General features: G+C 47.4%; 2 protein-coding genes across 8 annotated transcripts in view; one reads left to right on the top strand and one right to left on the bottom strand.

Annotated features, from left to right (window-relative positions):
• Positions 1-486, bottom strand: part of KANSL3 (KAT8 regulatory NSL complex subunit 3) — a 39,815-nt gene extending 39,329 nt beyond the window's left edge. For 2 of the 7 annotated variants that reach the window (XM_034659043.1, XM_034659050.1), the window contains exon 1: positions 405-485. The gene's annotated coding sequence lies outside the window, so the exon portion shown is untranslated. Of the gene's footprint in view, positions 1-11; positions 153-404 lie in introns of those variants that run through there. The other 5 variants (XM_034659045.1, XM_034659044.1, XM_034659046.1 and 2 more) reach the window with 5 other exon arrangements.
• Positions 487-562: 76 nt separating this feature from the next.
• The window catches only part of FER1L5 (fer-1 like family member 5), a 62,617-nt gene continuing 42,774 nt past the window's right edge, over positions 563-20,405 (top strand). The window contains 10 exon segments of the mRNA XM_034657270.1: positions 563-683; positions 8,057-8,295; positions 10,426-10,478; positions 11,077-11,168; positions 11,898-12,006; positions 13,710-13,764; positions 14,228-14,337; positions 16,339-16,467; positions 17,535-17,597; positions 18,341-18,391. Of these exon segments, the coding sequence (XP_034513161.1) occupies positions 8,211-8,295; positions 10,426-10,478; positions 11,077-11,168; positions 11,898-12,006; positions 13,710-13,764; positions 14,228-14,337; positions 16,339-16,467; positions 17,535-17,597; positions 18,341-18,391 (747 nt within the window). The 5' untranslated portion in view covers positions 563-683; positions 8,057-8,210.

Genomic DNA, 20,405 nt, shown 5'->3' with positions numbered 1-20,405 from the left:
ACTCCACGTACCCCTCCAGGGGTCTCGCCACTGAGCCTCGAAACGCCCCCATCTAGTAGGCAGGGCTTATAATTCGCACTGTACAGACGGAGGCGCCAGCTCGGTGGGAGATGAAATGACTTGGCCAAGGTCACCGAGAGTTCGCGACGAGGAGGAGCCGCCTCGCACCCGCCTCCCGCCCGCGTCACGGGCCCGGGCCCGGCCGGGCTCCCGCGTCACGGTGGCCCAAATCCGTCCCCGGCCCAACGCGCCCGTCTGACCCCAGCCGCCCTGGCCCCTGGCTCTAGCCCCCAATCCCCCCATGCCCCGGGAGTCTTGAAGCCCTGGCCGAGCCCCCCGCTCGCCCCGACCCGGGCCGTAGCCCGCCGGACCCGCCACCCCGCCGGGGCCGGCCCTTCCCTCACCCGCAATCGCCTGGCCGCGCGCTCGGCCCGGGCCGGATCTCTGCGCGCGTGCGCGTTACCGCCTCCACGCCCGGCGCCCCGCAAAATGCGGAAGCGGATTACCGCCTGAGGAGGGCGGTGAGCGGCAAAACCCGGCAAGGGAGTAGCTGAGGCCACAACGGCGGGAAGAGGAGCTCCAGGAGGCGCGCGCGGGTCTGTCAAGCAGAAAGTCAGCGATAAGTCCAGAGTAGAGACCACCGCCCGGCCGCTGAGGAGTTTAAGGAGGCAGTGCCGCTCAAGGTAGAGACCAGACTTGGCGGGTTGGAATCTCAGCTCCAACCCTTAACTCCGGGGCTTCATGACCCCAGCAAGATCTCAGCGTCCCCCATCATCTCTAAATGTGCCGATACTTCCCTGGGCGCCTTAGGGAATGAAATGGATAATTCTCGTAACTGGCAGGAGCACAAATAGATCTCAGGATGGTAATTACCATGAGGGACCGACCCCCCCCCAAGTGTCCTACAAGAAGAAAGATGTACCACGAAGGGGTTGGGGTGGTGTCATGAAGGGAAAGTCACCTAAGGTTGGCCTGAAGGACCAGGCCATTACAGAGGGATTGGAAAGGGGAATAAGGGCCAGGCAAGGATAGCAAATGGGCCAAGTACAGCCCAACACCATTTTCTTTGGTCCACTCACTGCTTTCTTTAAATTTTATTTAATTGCAAACATTTTTTTTGAGAGCGAGAGAGCTCGCGCGTGCGTGCAAGCAAGGGGGGAGGGCAGAGGGAGAGGGAGAGAGAGAATCTTAAGCAGACTCCCCGGCTGGACACGGAGCCCAGGCAGGGCTTGATCTCAAGACCCTGAGAGCATGACCCGAGCCGAAATCAAGAGTTGGGCACTTAATCGACTGAGCCACCCAGGTTCCCCTAATTGCAAACATTTTTAAACTAGGGAGATTTCATGTAAAAATCCAGGTTTCTGCACTCTCTGAAAAAGTTGGAGGCTGTGGCAGCACGGGACTCACATTCCAGTGTGGCAGGCATGGGGGCTGCAAATGCCCTCACTCTGGCCACCTTCACTAGGCATCCTTGGCCCCCCTGGCATTTGATTCATTACCCAGCCCTATACCACAAACATGCACACACACCACACCCCCAGGGTAGATTTAACTGTAGGTGTTCCTGAGGTGGGAAACACAATCAAGAGTCAAGACGACTCATTCTAGGGTGATTAGTGGATTGGTTCAACTCATTTTGGTCGCCTCTCAAGGCAGGAGTGAGATAACTGAAATTATGCTGATGGAAGCAGGTGCAGAGACCAGCCCAAAGAAAGAAACACAGTGCTTCAGAGGGCCTGTGCAATGCAACACAGAGCCGCCAGTGCCCAGAGGAAAGATGGAAGGTTGGGGAGTAGGGAGGCAGTAGAGAGAAAGGAGACAAACTGTGGTCATTTCACAATTCTGGACTGTTTCCAACAGGATAGTGAGAGTTCTCTATAGCAGAGATGTCAAACCCTTTCTTTGCAGGGCTTTTTCCAGTGCCTTGGCAGACATGATTAATCAGTCACAGTCCACTGTGACCCCAGATGCAACTTCAAAATCATTTTCTCCACGTAGTACTCCAGGCTGTCACTACCGTTTGACTAGAGTTGTCCATCTCCTCTCTAAAATGCCTTTCCTTCCTCTGATATCCTGGAGGATACACTTGGCATTCATTCATTCATTCACTCACAAATATTTCTTTAATTCCTGCTATGGGATAAGTACTGTGCTAGGTGCTGAGGATACAGCACTGATGAGGCATGCTTCTTTTTAATCTACATAAATGTTTAATTTACAACCATGAAAATAAAGACTAGCATTTAGAGAATGCCAAACAAGTGCTAAGTGACATAAATGACCAACTTCATTTAATGCTCCCAGTGGCTTTATATGCTAGGTTTTATTATAGTCCTATCCAGAGAGGTAAAGTATTTTGCCTAAGGCTACATAGCTAGTTAGTATCAAAGACAGAACTGGAAACCAGTCTGGCTCCAGAACCTAGGCATTTGACCCGTCACAACTCCACTCCCCACCATACCTACTATGATTAGTTAAATGTCAAGGTGATGAGCATACAGAACAGTGAGCCAGCCTTGGCTTAGGTGATGGGGTAACTGTCCCTGTGAAGGTGACATTGAAACGGAAACCAAGAGGAGAATGAGGTAATGTGGTGGACACTGGGAGAAAAGATCTCTGGGAGAAGGAATGGGGGGGAGGCTCTGAGAGGCAGAAGGGAGCTTGATAACATTAAAAAAAAAAAAAAAAAGGTGAGAACAGTGTAACTAGGAAACAGTGGTGAGCAAGTGGAAAGAAATGAAGTTGGGAAAGATACATAAGCCAGAGCCTGCTGGGCCTTTGATGCCCCAGTAAGAATTTGGTACTGACCGTAGATTGCTTTGTGTTAACTTTCCTGTATTTGGTAAAGAGTAGATCCTCAAAGTCAGGGACATTAACCTTCTTTGCATCCTTCAGTGAACATAGCCCAGGACATAAGGGGTGGTTTCTGTGTTGACTGATTGATGATTGATGGATTGGTTGACACATAGCAAGACACCAAGGCAGGAGACATGGTTCAAGATGAAAAATAAATCTTTACCACTTCACATCCACTAGGATGGCTAACACATCAGTGGTGATACCAAAAACATGGTAAGGGGTCTTGCCTGACTCAGTCGGAAGAGAATGCTACTCTTGATATCAGGGTCATAAATTGAGCTCCATGTTGGGTGTAGAGATTACTAAAAAAAATTAATAAACTTAAAAAAAACACAGGAGTATCACAGAGCTACTGAAGGATGTTGGAAGACTTGGTCAAACTTTCAAGATAAACAAGCAAATGAAAAAACAAAGCAATTCTTAACTTACAGGAAAACACAGTTATATAAGAAAGGATATGGGGGCACCTGGGTGGCTCAGTTGGTTAAGCATCTGACTCTTCATTTCAGCTCACATCATGATCTCATGGATGGTGAGATTGAGCCCCAGGTTGGGCTCCGTGTTCAGTGGGGAGTCTGCTTAAAGATTCTCTCCCTCTACCCCTCCTCCCCTCACTCACATGCTTGCACATGCATGCTCTCTCTCTCAAATAAATTAATTTAAAAAAAAGAAAGGATATGGAATTGGAGTACAGTTGATCCTTGAACAACACAGGGGTTAGGGACACTGACCACCCCACCATACACAGTTGAAAATCCATGTATAACTTTTGACTTCCCCAAAACTTAACTACTAATAGTCTACTGTTGACCGGAAGCCTTACCAATAGCATAAATTGTTGATTAACACATATTTTGTATGTTATATGTGTTATATACTATATTCTAACAATAAAGTAAGCTAGAGAAAAGAAAATGTTAAGAAAATCATAGGATTGGGGTGCCTGGATGGCTCAGTCAGTTAAGCGTCTGCCTTCAGCTCAGGTCATGATGATAGAGCCCCAATTCAGGCTTCTGACTCAGCAGGGAGTCTGCTTCTCCCTCTCCCTCTGCCCACCCCTGCCCCTGCTCATGCTCTCTCATGTGTGCACTCTCTCACAAATAAATAAATAAACAACTCTTTAAAAAATAAAATAAAGAAAATAATAAGACAAAATAAGTTTAGAGTACTGCACTGTATTTATTGAAAAAAATCCACATACAAGCAGACCCGCACAGTTCAAACCCAAGTTGTTCACAATGGAAAAATTATCAAATTAAACTGACTTTTAAGAATGGCAGCTGGGGGGCGCCTGGGTGGCACAGCGGTTAAGCGTCTGCCTTTGGCTCAGGGCGTGATCCCGGTGTTCTGGGATCGAGCCCCACATCAGGCTCCTCTGCTATGAGCCTGCTTCTTCCTCTCCCACTCCCCCTGCTTGTGTCCCCTCTCTCGCTGGCTGTCTCTATCTGTCAAATAAATAAAAAATCTTTAAAAAAAAAAAGAATGGCAGCTGGGAGCACGGCAAAAGGTTGGAGTGTTTGAATTCCATTCCCAATTCTGGTTGTATCTTGTTTCTTTAAACTGATTACTGTTACCGCAAAGTTTGAAAGCTGCTTTTGAAGTGATTAGCAAAATTCTGGTATATTGTGGCTTCATAGTACCTATCTCGGTGTGCCCAGGTGGTTCAGTTGGTTAAACAGCTGACTCTTGATTTCAGCTCAGGTCCTGATCTCAGGGCTGTGGGATCAAGCCCCACATTGGGCTACAATGCTGGGTGTGGAGCCTGCTTACAGTTCTCTCTCTCTCTCTCTCTCTACCCCTCGACCCCCATTCTCTCTCTAAAAAAAAAAAAAGAAAAAAAGAATACACGTATCTCAGAGGAAGGTGTTATAATGTTAATGAACAGTGCCAAATACACTGTGTGTATCTACAATTTAATCTTTGAATGTACGTTGTTTGATCAGCTCCCTTCTGTGTGATGGTACCATGCATAGAGTCAAATCCTTGTGACGTTTTGTATGGCTGTAGACTTTGGTAACATATAAATAATGTGTAAAGCAAGTTTTTATGATTGAGGAATCAAATTTATTGAATTTTATTATTGAAAGTTGAAACTTGACATGTATGAACAAAAACAACAAAATACTCTTTTGTGGAAAAAAAAAAGAAACTGTGTTGTTCAGAGGTCAACCGTATACTCCTTGATCTGCAGTGAAACAATATACATCATCATAATAATGAAAAGACTGAGTGTAGATTTAGTCCCCATATGAGGTGTAATTATATTGGGAGAAGGGGATGCGGGAAAGGCAGAGTGAAAGCTGAACTCCTCACGTGCATAACAAACAGCAGTAGCAATGTCTGAAAGTGATGAATGGGGAATTGGGGGAGAGAGGAGCTGGGAGGCAGGAGGGAGTGAGGCATGGGGTAAGAGCTGACTTAATAGCTAGCATGTCAAATTGAAAAATTCAAGGGATGCTATTTAGAAACACAGAGGTTAATACCAGAAGAAATGACCCAAAATGAGCAGTGCCTGTCCCATGTCTCCCACTGCTTATTCTCTCTCCCTGACCCTTATCCCAGGCCAGGCTTCTGTTCTTTTTCTATTTATTCCCCCATCAGTGTGTGTAGGGATTCATATCTTCCCTCTGCCCCTGTTCCTTCCTCAGCACTTCACTCTTACCATTTTTCATTCTTGTTTAATTTAGGGGGTGATAAATGATGTCTTCTTGTATTTCTTTACTTATTAATGGGCTTGAATTTTTTTTTTTTACATCTTTATCTCTTTTTGTTTGGCTCTTGAATCCAATTTGGCAAGGTGATAAATGGTATCTCACTGAGTTTCTTTGATTATTAAAGAGAATGATTTTTCTTTATTTTATTTGTCCATTTGGGCAATCACCTGTTATAAACTCCCCCATCTTCCTTGGGAGTATTCATCTTTTTCTTACTGAATTATAAAACCTCACAGTAGGGGCAGCTGGCTGGTTCAGTCGGTAGAACTTGCAACTCTTGATCTTGGGGTGTGCGTTCAAGCCCCATGTTGGATGTAGAGATTATGAAAAAAAAATAAAATCTGGGGCGCCTGGGTGGCTCGGCTGTTAAGCGTCTGCCTTCAGCTCAGGTCGTGATCCCAGGGTTCTAGGATCAAGCCCCACACTGGGCTCCCTGCTCAACGGGGAGCTTACTTCTCCCTCTCACACTCCCCTTGCTTGTGTTCCCTCTCTCGCTGTCTCTGTCAAATAAATAAATAAAATCTTTTTTTTTAAAATAAATAAATAAAGTAAAATAAAATAAAATCTTAGGGGCACCTGTGTGGTGCAGTTGGTTGAGCGTTCAACTCTTGGTTCCATCTCAGATCATGATCTCAGGGTTGTGGGACTGAGCCTGGTGTCAGGCTCTGCATGAAGCTTGGAGTCTGCCTGAGACTCTCGCCCTCTCCCTCTGCCCCTCTGCCCCCTGAAAGATAAATAAATAAATAAATAAATAAATAAATAAATAAATAAATAAATAAATCCTTAAAAATGTATATTTTAAAAATACATTAAAAAGACTAATATTTTGGGGGCACCTGGGTGGCACAGCGGTTAAGCGTCTGCCTTCGGCTCAGGGCGTGATCCCGGCGTTATGGGATCGAGCCCCACATCAGGCTCCTCTGCTATGAGCCTGCTTCTTCCTTTCCCACTCCCCCTGCTTGTGTTCCCTCTCTCGCTGGCTGTCTCTATCTCTGTCAAATAAATAAATAAAATCTTAAAAAAAAAGACTAATATTTTGGACATGAGGTATGTTGTACATGTTCCCTACTTTGATATTATCTTTAAAGGTATGTTTTTCTGCACAGACATTTTAAATTTTCTGCAGTCAAATCTATCAGCCTTTCCCTTTCCAGGGTTTGTCTTTTATGTCATGATGCTTAGTTTGGAAAATCATGAACAAAGCAAAAACTTTGTGTTATGTTTAGATTTCGAGAAAAAATGTCAGAAAGAACTTTTTCTTTTTAGATCTGCTGCACCAGAAAGCAACTGTAGCACCAAGATCCCATAGGCAGCTTTTTGCTCTTTGAAGGCCATGTATCTTTTAGAAGGTATAATAAGTGGGGCACCTGGGTGGCTCAGTTGGTTAAGTATCTACCTTCGGCTCAGATCATGATCCTGGGGTCCTGAGTTTGGGTCCCACATTGGACTCCCCACTCAGTGGGGAGTCTGCTTCTCCCTCTGTCCCTCACTCTGCTCCTCTTCTCATTCTCTCTGTCTCTCTCTCTCTCAAATAAATAAAATCTTTAAAAAAAAAAAAAGAAGGCATAGTAAGCTTACTGCTCAATTGTTTCATCAACTAATAACCATTTTTAAAACATCCATTAATCTTCCCACTATTGGATAAGATGTAATTTATACAGTATCCATATCTGAAGCAGAGAAAGTCTTAGTGTGGATGAGACAAGAGCAAATAACCCAGCTCCATCCTCACGACAAGGGGCCTTGAAAGCAGTCAAGATGCCACAGCAAAATTGTATTGACCTTGAGATTTTTTTTAACCTTAAAATTAGCTGGCACAAAAGCTCATTAATTAAAAAGCTCATTTCCCTTTGCTAAAGACAGACTCATATCTGGACTTAGGCTTCCTTTAGAAAACAGGAGGCCTGGAGGGCCTGGGAGCTCAGTTGGTTAGGTGTCCAGCTCCTGGTTTCGGCTCAGGTGTGATCTCAGGGTCATGATCTCAGGGTCTTGAGATCGAGCCCTGTGTCAGGCTCCATGCTCAGCACAAACTCTGCTTAAGACTCTCTCTCTCTCGCTCTGCCCCTCCCCTCTGCTCTCACTCTCTCTCTCTCAAATAAATAAGTCCTTAAAAAAAAAAAAAAACGGAGGCCTACATGTTTGCTTATGCATTAGGAAGGGCTTCTCCTGAATTGTCCTTGAAATGGTCTTTGATTTCCCTATTCCTTTTCCCATTTCACCTCACTTCTCTTATTCTCCCATCTAAATTGTGGGACTTTGGCAATGATTCACTCCAGATAACTTGCTTATTTATATAAAGAGGAAACACTACCCTTATACCTGATCATGAAATCAGAGGGACTGTGAGAATGAGAGAGAAAGAGAAAGAAAGAGGAAATGCAAAGCGGCCAAATTATTTTGTTTGTACAGGCCTGATCACCTCAAGCCACTGGCTTCGTACTTCTTGTGACTTCCTCCTGTCGTTCCGCTCTATTCCTCTCCAGAACCAAGAACTCCCCACCTTTGTGACATCACCTCCACCGCTAAGCAACAGGCCCGGGGCTCCCCTCACCCCGTGAGCCCTGGGAGAACGTTGGACCAACGTGCTCCAAGAAGGAGGCTCCGCTGCAGAGTGAAGGAGGGAAGTAGGGGGAGGACATGCTGCGGCTTGTCGTGGAGTCGGCCACCATTAACCCGCCCCTCAGCCCCCCACCCAGACCCTGCGTGTCCGTCTACTTCCGAGGTGAGAGCCAGGCTCCCGGATGGGAGAGACGAACCCCAAGGGGCAACATGTGTTCAGTGAAAAAAATAGACTTCTTGGTGCCCTCCTCTGTAAAAGATGCCCTGTATGACAAAAGGCGAGGTAGACATCATCCGGTTCTTTCAAAACTTAGCTTTATTGCCATTATTTCTCCTGTTATGACATCTCTGCCTCCCATTTTTTCCCAGGGAATGGCTACAGGAAAAAGAGGAGATTAATACTTCCCAAGCGGCTTCTGTGAACTAGGGCCGTGCCACACATTGAGGTTTAAAAAAAAAAAAAAAAAAAAAGGTACCTGCTTCGTAAGTTTGATGTGAGGATTTTAAAAGATAATGTATGTACAGCTCTTATACAACCTCCAGTAGAAACTGTTTGATCCTATGAGTGACATTTACAACCAACAAAGCCTTTTCATAAACATAATGATTTTTGCTCCTCACAATAATTCCATGAGGCAAATGAGACAAGATTGATTGTCTCCATTTTTTATAGGTAAGGAAAAATGTCCAAGAATATTGGGAGGTCGGGGGGGGGTGAAAGGATTTAGGAGACAACGCAAAAGAGATTAAACTTGTCTATATAACACAGAGCTGGGAGTGGGAAGGGAAGAAGGGCAAGAAAAATGGACAGTCTGTTGGTGGCAAGTAGGGGGAGGTGGATATGGGCAAATGGGGTTTCCCAGCAGGTGTGCGGAGTGAAAAAATTGGAGCCAGAAAAAGAAGGCACAGTTGTTTCTATAACAGGTATGAGTAAAGAATGAAGTTCCTTAAATTTTTTCTGGTTTGTGTAACTGTGCTCACTGAACGTGATAACACCCCTCGGAGAGTGAACATTTGGGACTCCGGGCTCACAGGGCAATATGTGTTTATGTCCCCAGGTACAGGTTTAGAGAGGCGTAGTGGACATTCAGTCTGTCTTTGCCATGAGCCAGGGAACAGTCTGATTCCGAGCCTTCTTTCCTATCATCCCATGGACGTAATCTTTCTCCTTCCCGAAATACCTCTTACAAAGATGCCTAAGTCCCAGACTCCTGGGTTTGTCCACAGATTTACCTATAAATTCTTATAATTGAATGTTTGTTTGATTTTTTTATTCCCTTTTCACCTTTCTGAGTCCCTCTTCCCCCATATACCATCCACTACCTTGCACCCCTTCCAACTACCTAACAGGTGCATGCTTGCACACTCTCTATCTTCCCCCCTTTCACATGATTTCCTTGGGAAGAATCTCAAAGTAATTTAGCTAGCAATTTAGAGGTTCTTTGCAGGGCTATTGGCTGTTCTTTGTTATCTGGGTGGTGCAGTCGTTAAGCGTCTGCCTTCGGCTCAGGGCGTGATCCCAGAGTCTGGGATCGAGCCCCACATCAGGCTACTCCACTGAGAGCCTGCTTCTTCCTCTCCCATTCCCCCTGCCTGTGTTCCCTCTCTCGCTGGCTGTCTCTTTCTCTGTCAAATAAATAAAAAAATCTTTAAAAAAAAAGATGTTTCTGGAGGAGGGAGTTTTAGTGGATGAAAAACTTTTACCCCATTAGAGATGTTTTGGCATATCTTAGGGCCCACTAGGCTTTGCTTTGGTAACAAATAAACCTTTAAATCTCAATGCCTTAACACAGTAAAAGTTTACTTCTTGCTCACACCATGTCCAGCAATCCTGAGTGGCTCCTCCAAGCAGTGGTTTAGGGACCAGCTGCTTGCTGCTTGTGGCTGCAAAGTCATCCTGGCACCACCCTGCCTGCAGATGGTGAGGATGGATGTGCGGAGTGGGGAGAGGAAAATGTCATGGGAGATTTTAGGAGTCAGTCATGGCAGTAGTGAAAATCGCTCCCACGTTGCATTGGCCAGAACGAGTCATGAGGCACCACTTGGCTGCAAGATGGCTAGGAACTATGTACCAAGGAAGAAAATGGAGTGAACACATTATCTGTCACATGGCATGATGTTACCCTTAAAAAAACGAGAAACTTTGAAATCCCCAGAGTAAGAATCCGTGCCATATCACATCTGCCAACATAGACTTGAGGTGTTCTTAGAGCCCTACCTCTCTTTATCACACTTAAACCTAGACTTTGAAATATTTCCTGCCACCAATGACAGCCCGTTGGTATATTTGCAGATGTCAAGAGGAGAACTCATGAAGCAGAAGGGAATAACCCCACATGGAATGAGGTAAAACTCATCAGGATAAACCCAAAAGAAGCAATGACAACTCCAAGAGTGAGGTTGGGTCCTGGCCATGCTCAGAATTCTAGGGAGAGGACAGGGAGCAACACAAGCTTTTCCCAAGGCTGGGGCATCTCAGCCTGGGAGTAGCCCCTGAGCTAATACGGCTGTGTGGGCCTGAGAGCCCATAGCTATTCTTGGCCCTTCTCTTCCACTCTGGGGATGGACCATGATATGGCCCATCTTGTCCAACCTGGCCGTCCTGATGTTCCCAGAAACCTGAAGCAGAGACAGGGCTCCCTGTGTAGGATCCCTCTCCTCTTCCATCCATCCATGTCCCCCACCCCCACCCCGGGTGCCCAAACCCCTTCATTACTGACACACCCATGATATTGCAGTTACACTGCAGAGCCCAGGTAGGGTGCTCAGCTCCTTGGTGAAAGGTAGCTAATGCCATCCCCTTAGGAAACTAGACTAGAGAGAAGTTCCTCAGTTCAAGAGAAACACAATGCCAGCCTGTTCCCTGCATCTATCCTCATTTTCTAAAAGGATGGGAAGGGGAGGGTGGAGGGAGGATATGCTGACCTCTCTGTACTTCCCACAGACCCTAATCTGGTTCCTCTGGGACCGCCCCTTACAAAATGACTCTTTTCTGCAAATCATCCTTCGGGACATGGCTGCAGTAAAGAAAGACAGGTGAGGCAGAAAAAGGTGGGAGGCTGGCTCCCTGACCAAAGCTACAGCGCAGGCTGCATCTCCTGACTCGAATCCATAACCCACTCAGGTGGCAAGGACCTGAACTCACTCCTGTCAGCTAATAAGACAAAAAAAAAAAAAAAAAAAAAAGTGGGGATTTATGGGAGAGTGGTGAAGCTGGGAGTGCAGAGCGACCAGAATCAGGAACCTAGGAAGCCAGGGGCAGTTCTGCCTCTTCTGAAGCCACAGGATCTCAAATCTCTGCTTCTCTCTGCCCAACCCTGGCTTCCTACTGTGGCCCCATTCTAGTGCCCAGCGGAGACCAACAGCCACTGAGACTGAATCTATGGCATCCCAAGTCAAAATTCCTAGGACAGAGAATCTGATTGGCCCAGCTTCTGTCAGATGTTCAGCCCCTGGTCCAATCAGCTGTTACTTGGCACTGTTCCCATTCAAGAGGAGTGTGGGAGCAGAACTGGGAAGGAGCTGAGCAGGGCAGAGCCCGTAACTGAGGCACCCACTCCTCAGAGCCCCAAAGTCAGTTCTCAGAGACATGAGGGCCCTACGTCCTCTGGTGGGTTCTCGATATCACTGCATTCTTCCTTCAACCTCTCTCTGTGGACAGTACAGCCTACAGCAGAGAAAACCCTCTCTAAATAAAGTCATGCCTGGGACAGTAGACATCCTTTCCCTGGCTCAGGATCTCATATGTGTTCCTCGTCTCCCCAGGTTCATTGGCCTGGCCACGATACTGCTCCACCCCTTGGTGAAGAAACCAAGTGAGGTCCTTTTCGTGAAGGACCTGAACCTGCTTAACCATCTCATGTTGTCCACAGATGTGAGTTGGGCCCCAAGAAGGGCGGCTGGAGGAGCAAGGGCAGCGGGTGAAGCTGGGCTACTCCACTTTAGCAGAGGCCCAGTGCCCCACCAGAGAGCACTTCCTGCCCTAGGAGGCCCCAACACACTGCCATCATCTCGCTGACCTCCCCATCCCGCCCTCCATCCACCCACCCCACCCACCCTGCCACACCTACATCCATCCTCTTAGATTATTTAGTCAGCTGTCCATTGGATGACAGCACCTGTGTTAGGCCTGGGATACAAAACTGAATGAAGCCCACGGTCCATTGGAGGAGTCACCACTCACAGTGACAAGTGCTCCAGCACAAGGGTCTGGAAGGCTAGGTCACTGAAGACAGGAGCAAGTGAATGATTCCTTGTGGGAAGTCACAGAAGGCTTTATAGAGGACATGATTAAGACAAATAGAAACAAAGACCAGCCAAAGGAGAATAAGCAAAGGCTATTTATGCAGCACTGGCTAGAGTCAGGGCATCAGCCACCATCACTTGCATTTTGGCAGAGACTCAAAGGCAGAGAGAGGAGGGTGAAAGCTGTACAGCGGAAGCAAGGAAGGCTCCCGGTGTGCCCTGATTGGAGGCTGTTGGTCGGGGAAATCTGTAAGTGGACCAACTAGAAGCTGGGCGTCCTATGTGATTGGTTAGGGGTGTGTATTTGGCTTTCTCTGGCTGGTCCTAAGAGGGAAGAAGGGACAAAAATTAGGGATTTTATGAATCAAGTCCTGGAAATTTGGGGCCAATTGTGACAGAGACTATTGTTTGGCTTCCTGGCCTGGTTGCTAGAGGAATACTCTGACTTCCTACAAGGCTGTCTTAGAGAGGTAGGCTGGCTTCCAGGGTGGGTTACTACACATTTATTGGGCTGGTTTCCTGAACTGATTGCTGCAGATTGTGGGTCAAATTTCCATTTTGATATAAGGTCTGGTCATTGTCCATTGGTTTATTCAGTTTCTCAGTGGGCACGAGTTTGCACAACAGACAGGAAAGGAAGAGAATCCCAGACAAGGGTGTAAGGTGCATGGGTGAAGACTGGAGGGAGAGAGAGACCCTGGCAGCAGGTTCAGGGAGGGTGGGCTGCTGCGCCACTGGCACACGGGGTTAGGAGGATGTGAAGGGGGTGGTGGGAGAGCTGAGACTAGCTGAGACCAGGGGCCAGAGGTGAAGGGCTTTATGGTCTATGCTGGTGAGTTGTGACTTTACTCTGATCGGTTAGGGCACATTTTAGGGGGCAATTCTGGCGATGGTCTAGAGGTAGGATGGGTAGTCAGAGCACTTGGAGGCAGGAGGTCAATTAAGAGGTATTTGCAGGAGTCCCCACCTGAGGTCAAGAGATGTTGGGCTAGGAGAAAGCTGTTGGCATCAGCAGTTCTGTACTGGTCCCAAGGCACCTTTCCCTCTCCTCCCCACCCTGCTGTATCCCCTTGTCAGCACCACTGCCACATGCCTCCTCTATTCTCCAAATTCCCTCTGCTATAACCCATTGCTCTCTCCCAACCAGTTTATAACCTCCTTCCACCCAAGACTTCACAGTCCCCAGGGCATGGTGTGGCCCTGTACCATGGCCAGCATCACTCTGCACAAGGGGTGGGGCATGACCTAGCCAGGCTGGGTGAGGTTCCAGTGTTATGACTTGGCCAAGGATTGCAAGATCTGGCTTACAGCCCCCCTGCCTTTGCCTTGCAGTGCACTGTCACCCTACAGGTGACCCTTGTGAGAAACCAGGATACATCGAAGATAGGTATGTCCTTGGGGCTTACCCCTGTTCTTCTCCAAGCATCCCTGGATGGGCTCTTTGGGATCTTTGGGACCCATCCCTTGAGGCCTACAGAAGGATTGTGACCAGGTTAGGGTCTAGAGGCCAGATCTCTAGACACCTGGCTGAGGTTACATATATATGTATCCCCCAGTATTTCCACTTATCATCTCTAGACATAAGGCCCAACCTCCAGTGGGCTACAGAGGGAAGCAAGGATGGCCATTTCCAAGAGCCCCCCATGTGTAGAGTGTGGGGGCCAGGGTTACTGAGGGTAAGGGTGGCCCAGGGGAATATTCTGGGATGCATATATGCCCCTTTCAGGACTTCTAGGCCATGGTTTTAGTCAGAAGCTAGTCACTGGGGATAGAACAATGAAATGGGTGTAATGCCTCAAAGCCTCCTGAGCCCCAGCCCCCGAGGGCCCAACCAGATTGTGTTTCCTCAGACTATAGCGACCTCCTGGGCCCAAGTGCACGAGAGGCGGCCAGGCAGAAACTGATGGTCCCTGGCTTCGCCATGCCCCCGGCTCTGTCCTCGAAGCCTCAGCACTTTCAGGTGAGGACCTTCTGGGCTGGTTCACCTGACCTTCTCGCTGTGACCCCAGGCTGCCCCTGTCTCTCCACAAGATCATGGCAGAGGGCCAGAGCTATAGGTCTTCAGAGCCTCAGGGCATCCCCTGCTCCTCCTGGGCCCTTCTGAGCCACTTCTGCCGGAATTTGAAGTTGGAGACAGCGCTGCTGCGGCAATAGGAGGCGCTGTTGGCTGTCTGTACACCAAACAGGCCCTGGCCCGCGCCGGGGAGGCAGAACAAAAGCCTGGAGGAGCCCTTGGACTGCTGACAACACAAAGCTAGCCACGTGCACAGCAAAATGAGGTGTATGGGAATGGCTGAGGAGAGTTCCCACTATGACTTCTAGAACCCTCATCTCATGGCTCACCAACTTCCCTCTGATCTGTAACTTGTAACTTAATATTTCTGCTATGGTTTCGCCTGTTCCCCAGCCCTTCCAGGAGACTGGATGTCATTCTTGACCACCTTCTTCCTCAGCCTACCCTCTGCATCCAGTCGATGGCCAAGTCCTAGCTCTTAATATCACCCAATATCACCCACCCCCACCTCTACATCACCACTTCACTGCCCTGGCCTGAGCCACCACCATTGCTTCCTGGACCACCTCATACGGTCCTCCTGAACTCCCAGCCTCCTACTCTCTCCTGTCCATCCTTCAGTCAAAGTGGCTAGAGATGTCATTGTTACCATGCCATGCACCTGCTTAAAAATGTCCTCAAATATGAGAATATCCGTGACGGATGGTAGCTACACTTGTGGTGAGCATAGCATAATATATAGTTGTCAAATCACTATGCTGTAGGCCTAAAACAAATGTAACATCATGTGTTAACTATACTTTAATTTTAAAAAATAAAATAAAATGAAAAATGAATTATAAAAATGAGGATGCTCTAATGTCCTCAGGACAAAACCCAAACTCCTTATAATGGCTTTCCAGGCCCTTGATAACACAAGACTATTGCTGCAAACCTCTCTGTCTCCTGCCCCCGCCTTTCCTGACCCTGCTCTAGCATCCTGGACACCTTGCAGTCCCCACTCTCAAGCCTCTCTCTCTAGCTGCCAGGTCTTTGCACATGCTGTTCCTCCTTTGGAGTACCTTCCTTTCCTCTCTCTCTGGCCCCATCCCTTTCCATCAGGCTAGTTTGCCCAGGATAGAGGGTCATCAAGCCCAAATCACTGCTCCTCCTCTGTTCTAGAGGTTAGGGCAAAATCCTGACATACGACCTGTTTGCCTGGTTTGGCCCACACTTGTCTTTGAGGTCCAGTAGCTGTATGCATATGGATCCCTGAAAGATTGCTGGACTTGCTGAAGACATGGGAGGCCTCATGAAGAAAGGCCAAGCCACAGCCTGGGCTGGGAGCCGGATGTTGTTTACTACCCACAGTCAGATGACAAGCTCCCACGCCTGTGCCCCGCTAGCCACGGCCATCTCCAGTTTGTTCTCTCCATGGGTCTCAGCCAGCCGGAGTCTCTTGGGCTCTGCATTGCTCTTCCCCTCCCACCTTCTAGTTCTAGGCTCAGATGTCATAACCCAGTACTGAGGCCCAGTAAAGTGTATAAAGGGAAAGAAGAAATCACAAATCAGAGAGCAAATCACAGATCAGAGACTCAATGGCATGGAACTTTAAAATTCTCTATTCCCGAAAAAGATCATAGACAAAAGTTAAAAAAAAAAAAAACTGGGAAAGATTAGACTTCCTTTCTGTATTCTGTAACAAGCCCATTGCAATTGAGAAACACTAAGTCTACACAAGATGAAAAGGACAAAGCAGTGGAGGGGACAGTTTCCAGAAGAGAAACAGGAGGAGCCATGGCCTTCCTAGGACTTCCCTTCAGGCAGGCGGAGTCCAGCTCCCCTGTGGTTCTCCTTCCACCCCAGTAGATGCCTCTTATCAAAACACTTTGTTCTTTTAGGGAAGAGTCCCTCATGGAGAAGAGGGCCCAGGCCCCAACCTCAGGTGCCCCTGTGTTCCCCCCATAGGTCCGGGTGAAGGTGTTTGAAGCCCGACAGCTCATGGGCAACAACATCAAGCCAATGGTGAAGGTGGTCATTGGAGGCTACCAGCACAACACGCGGATCAAGATGGGGAACAACCCTTTCTTCAATGAGGTGGGCTGTGCATGGCCTTCAGAACTGAACAGGGCAGTTGGGCCAAGGGGACCAGCTGGGGGCTAGCGGGGGGCTGGGCATTTCCTGCAGGCATCAAACAAGCTTGCTTCTTTCACTAACATTGGCGGAGCACCTACAGAGGGCCAAGCACTGCTTGGCACTGGGAATACAGATGAAATCATTTGAAACCTCCCATTGGAGGAGCCAGTGGGGGGGAGGGGGTTGGCCTGTGAACACATACACAATGACAATGGCTAAAGACTGGGGTTAACAGAGATCTGGGGGTGCTATCAATGCAACTGTGAAATGCAGGCCCAGACCATCACATCTTGTCACTGCTGAAGCCCTAAGCTATAGCATTGTGTCTGATCACAGTTGGAAGTCCATAAATACTCACTGAATTAATTGGTAAATAGGCCAATAAATAAAAGATAAGAACACACACAGTGAGGATAGGGAGGAATGGGGAGACTCAGGAACAGCTCCCAAAACCTTGAAGGAAGAGTCTAGCTGGAAAAAGAGGGACATCATGGAGAAAAAAATTTCAGGAAAAAACAATAGCGTCTTCAGAAGCCTAGAAATAAGAAGCAGCAGGACTTGGCAGAACTGTAGATACGGCTATGGCTGGAGGGAAGGCTGCAAAATGAGCTGGGACCCTGTCACAGATGGCATTTAGGAGCCACGGAGGGAGTTAACCAGGAGAGTGATGGGACTGGGTTTGCATTTAGGAAAGAGGGTTCTGGCTGCAGCAGGGGCTGGGGGTGCAATGGACTGACAGGGCAATCTAGAAGGAGCCAGAGGCTTGGGTCCCCATCCCAGGGCAGCTAGCTGGGCTTGGAGCTGCTCTTGACAGATGCTTCTGGGATCCTCTGCCCCTGCCCTATACCCTGGCAGAATACCCTCCAGGAGCCGTGCAGGCCTCTGCTTCTGGGGGAGGAACGTGAGTGTGAAATGGGTAAGAGCTGGGGAAGAAGCATGGTATTCTGAGCCTTCAGGCTTACTGAGTCCCTGGGTGAAGTGGCGGAAAGAATATCATCCAACCCCTACCCCCATTCTCTCTGCTTCAGATCTTCTTCCAGAATTTTTATGAGGTGCCTGCTAAGTTATTTGATGAGACCATCTTAATCCAGGTGAGGAGCCAAACAAGATGGGCCCACTTTCTTGTCCCACCTCAACTCTGTGAAGGACTTCAGCCCCCACCCCTCCCTACAGCCCGTCACTTCAGATGGTCCTTCTGACCCCAAGGCATAACCTCCACTGCCTTCCTCACTCCCTAGCAGCCCAGACTCCCCATTCATTCATCTAACAAATCTTATGGAATGCCAATTGTTAGGCCCTGAGCTGGACCCCAAGGTGAAGAAAACAGCCCCTTCTCATGTGCCAGGATTCTCATGCCACCAAAGGACCCCTCACATGTGCCCTCAGCATGAGACATTCTATTCCCCAACCAGAGGGAGCCCAGAAACAGTGATGAACGTGTTTATCAGGTGCCTCCTGTGTGCCTAGCACAAGGCTAAGGAGAACAAGGAGGCCTCCCCCTTGAAGAGTGTACATGTAGTTGGGAGCACAGGGACATGGGAAACAATCAGGACAGCATGGAGTGGAGAAAGTCAACTGCAGCACTTTGCTTTGGGCTGACCTTTGGGTTCATCGAATGAGTTGGACCCTCTGATCAATCTCCTCATCAGTAAACTAGAACTAAAGTTATGAACCTCACAGGGTACCTCTGAGAATTAAATGAGAAAACCCATGTGGAACTGTGGGCCACTAGGAAGCATTAAGTAAATCCTGGAGAATCCTGAATGTACCCTTACAATTCCTCCCATGGGGTTGGGAGAAATGGGGGATGTGAATAACTAAGATCTTTCTGCAGGTGATGAATTCCACACTGATGAGATTCAACTCAGAGATCGGGAGATTCCAAGTAAGCCCTGGATGAAGGAGGAGGTTTGGTGAAACAGTTATAGAGATCCACCATGGGCTCCATGCCCAAGATTAGGGGCAAAAACTTGAATTTTCATGCAGAAAAATCCAGATTTGGATCCACCTACCAACTGGGTTGACTTAAACAAGTTATTCAGAACCTCTGCTTCCTCATCTGTACGGTGGGAATAATGATATACTCAAACCACAGAGTCATTCTAAGGGTGGAAGTGTGTTCCATTTACGAAAGACCTGGGCGCCATGTTGAATTCTTGTAATACTACGGACACGCTTGAAATCTCTGCCTCCAGGAAATGGAAGCAGAGGATCTAAAAAGGCAGAGAAACAGAGAAAATTGCTGCTATGAGAATGGAATTACAAGGTTTGCTTTGGAAAGACACAGACTGAGAGATGAGGAAAGTTGACACAGTCATGAAGGTCTAAAAAAGATTCTCCAAATCCAGGAAGATTGGGAAGAGGTAGGATGGCCAGATTAAGTACAGGACACTTCATTACATTTGAAGCTTAAACAACAGATACTTCGTAAACATGAAGATGCCCCAAATATTGCAGGGGACACACATATACCAAAATGAAGTCATCATTTATCTGCAGTTCTAACTGAGGTGGGCATCTGTATTTTTATTTGCCAAATCTGGCAACCCCTAGAAAAGGCTTCCACCTTGGAAAAGACACATTTAGGACAAATCAAAGTAAGGTTTCTTTCTCACAACTTGTAATAAGCACATGAAGAGTCATGCCCTGTCCCTTAAAGAGGCAGCATAGGCAGGGGCCTGAGTGGCTCCGTGGGTTAAGCGTCTACCTTCTACTCAGGTTGCGATACCAAAGTCCTGAGATTGAGCCCCACGTGGGGCGCTCTGCTCAGTGGGGAATCTGCCTCCCCTCCGCCACCCTGTGCTATCTTGTGCGCGCGCTCTCTCTCAAATAAATGAATACAATCTTAAAAAAAAAAAAAAAAAAGCTTAGGCTTAGAGATTGAGAGATTCCAGAGAGGTTAGGAGGCAGGAGGTAAAAAAATGTGCTTTTGACAGAGACCACCACACAATTTTCAGAAGTGACCAATGACATGAACTGTTAAATAAGTTACAGACGTGAAGGGTGCCTGGGTGGCTCAGTCTGTTGAGCAGCAGAATCTTGATTTCAGCTCAGGTCATGATCTCAGTGTTGTGAGATCAAGCCCTGCATCGGGCTCCGTGCTCAGTGGGAGATTCTTCTCTCTCTCTCTGCCCCTCTCCTCCCCACACTTTCTCTCCCAAATAAATAAATAAATAAATAAATAAATAAAAACTTTAAAAAAATAAGTTGTAGACATGAAAGAAAGTGAGCCTTTTTTTAAAATTACTTCTATGGAAAATTTCAAATGTACACAAAAGCAGAGAATAATATCCTGAGTTCCCACATTCCAATCACTCAACTTCACTAATTCATTGCCAGTGATGTTTTGTCTACACCTGGCCCACTTCCCCTACCCACTGGGTTATTTTCGAATTCAATCTCAGACATCTTGTCATTTTATTTTTAAATACTTCAGTATATATTTCTAAAACACAAAGATTTTATTAAGCATAACCAAATGTAATTATCACATTTTAAACCCGTTATAATTCCTGGATAGCATTAAATACCAGCCAGTGTTCAAATTCACCTAATTACCTTATGAATTCCTTTTACGGTTTGTTCAAGTTAGGACGCAGACCAGGCTCATACACTGCAGTTGGTTAAAATGTGTTTTTAGGTCTCCGATTCTTGGGTCCTGCCCATTTTTCCCCCGACATAATTTGCTAAGAAAACTGGAGAGTTTGTCCTGTAGAGTTTTCCTCCAGTCTGGATTTTGCTGACTGCATCTCGGAAGGATCATCTCACAGGTCCCTCTGCCCAGCTGTTTGCTATCTAGAGGCTTGTCAGATTTGGGTCCATTATTTGGCAAAATGACTTCAGCGGGAGGCACATAATGTCTGTTGGTCTCTCTTTTTATGTTGTTAACAGCCACTAAT

Source organism: Ailuropoda melanoleuca, chromosome 4 (assembly GCF_002007445.2).
Source record: "Ailuropoda melanoleuca isolate Jingjing chromosome 4, ASM200744v2, whole genome shotgun sequence".
NCBI classification, from domain to species: Eukaryota; Metazoa; Chordata; class Mammalia; order Carnivora; family Ursidae; genus Ailuropoda; species Ailuropoda melanoleuca.
Note: the sequence above shows the minus strand (reverse complement) of the source record. Positions and strands in the feature narration are given on the sequence as shown.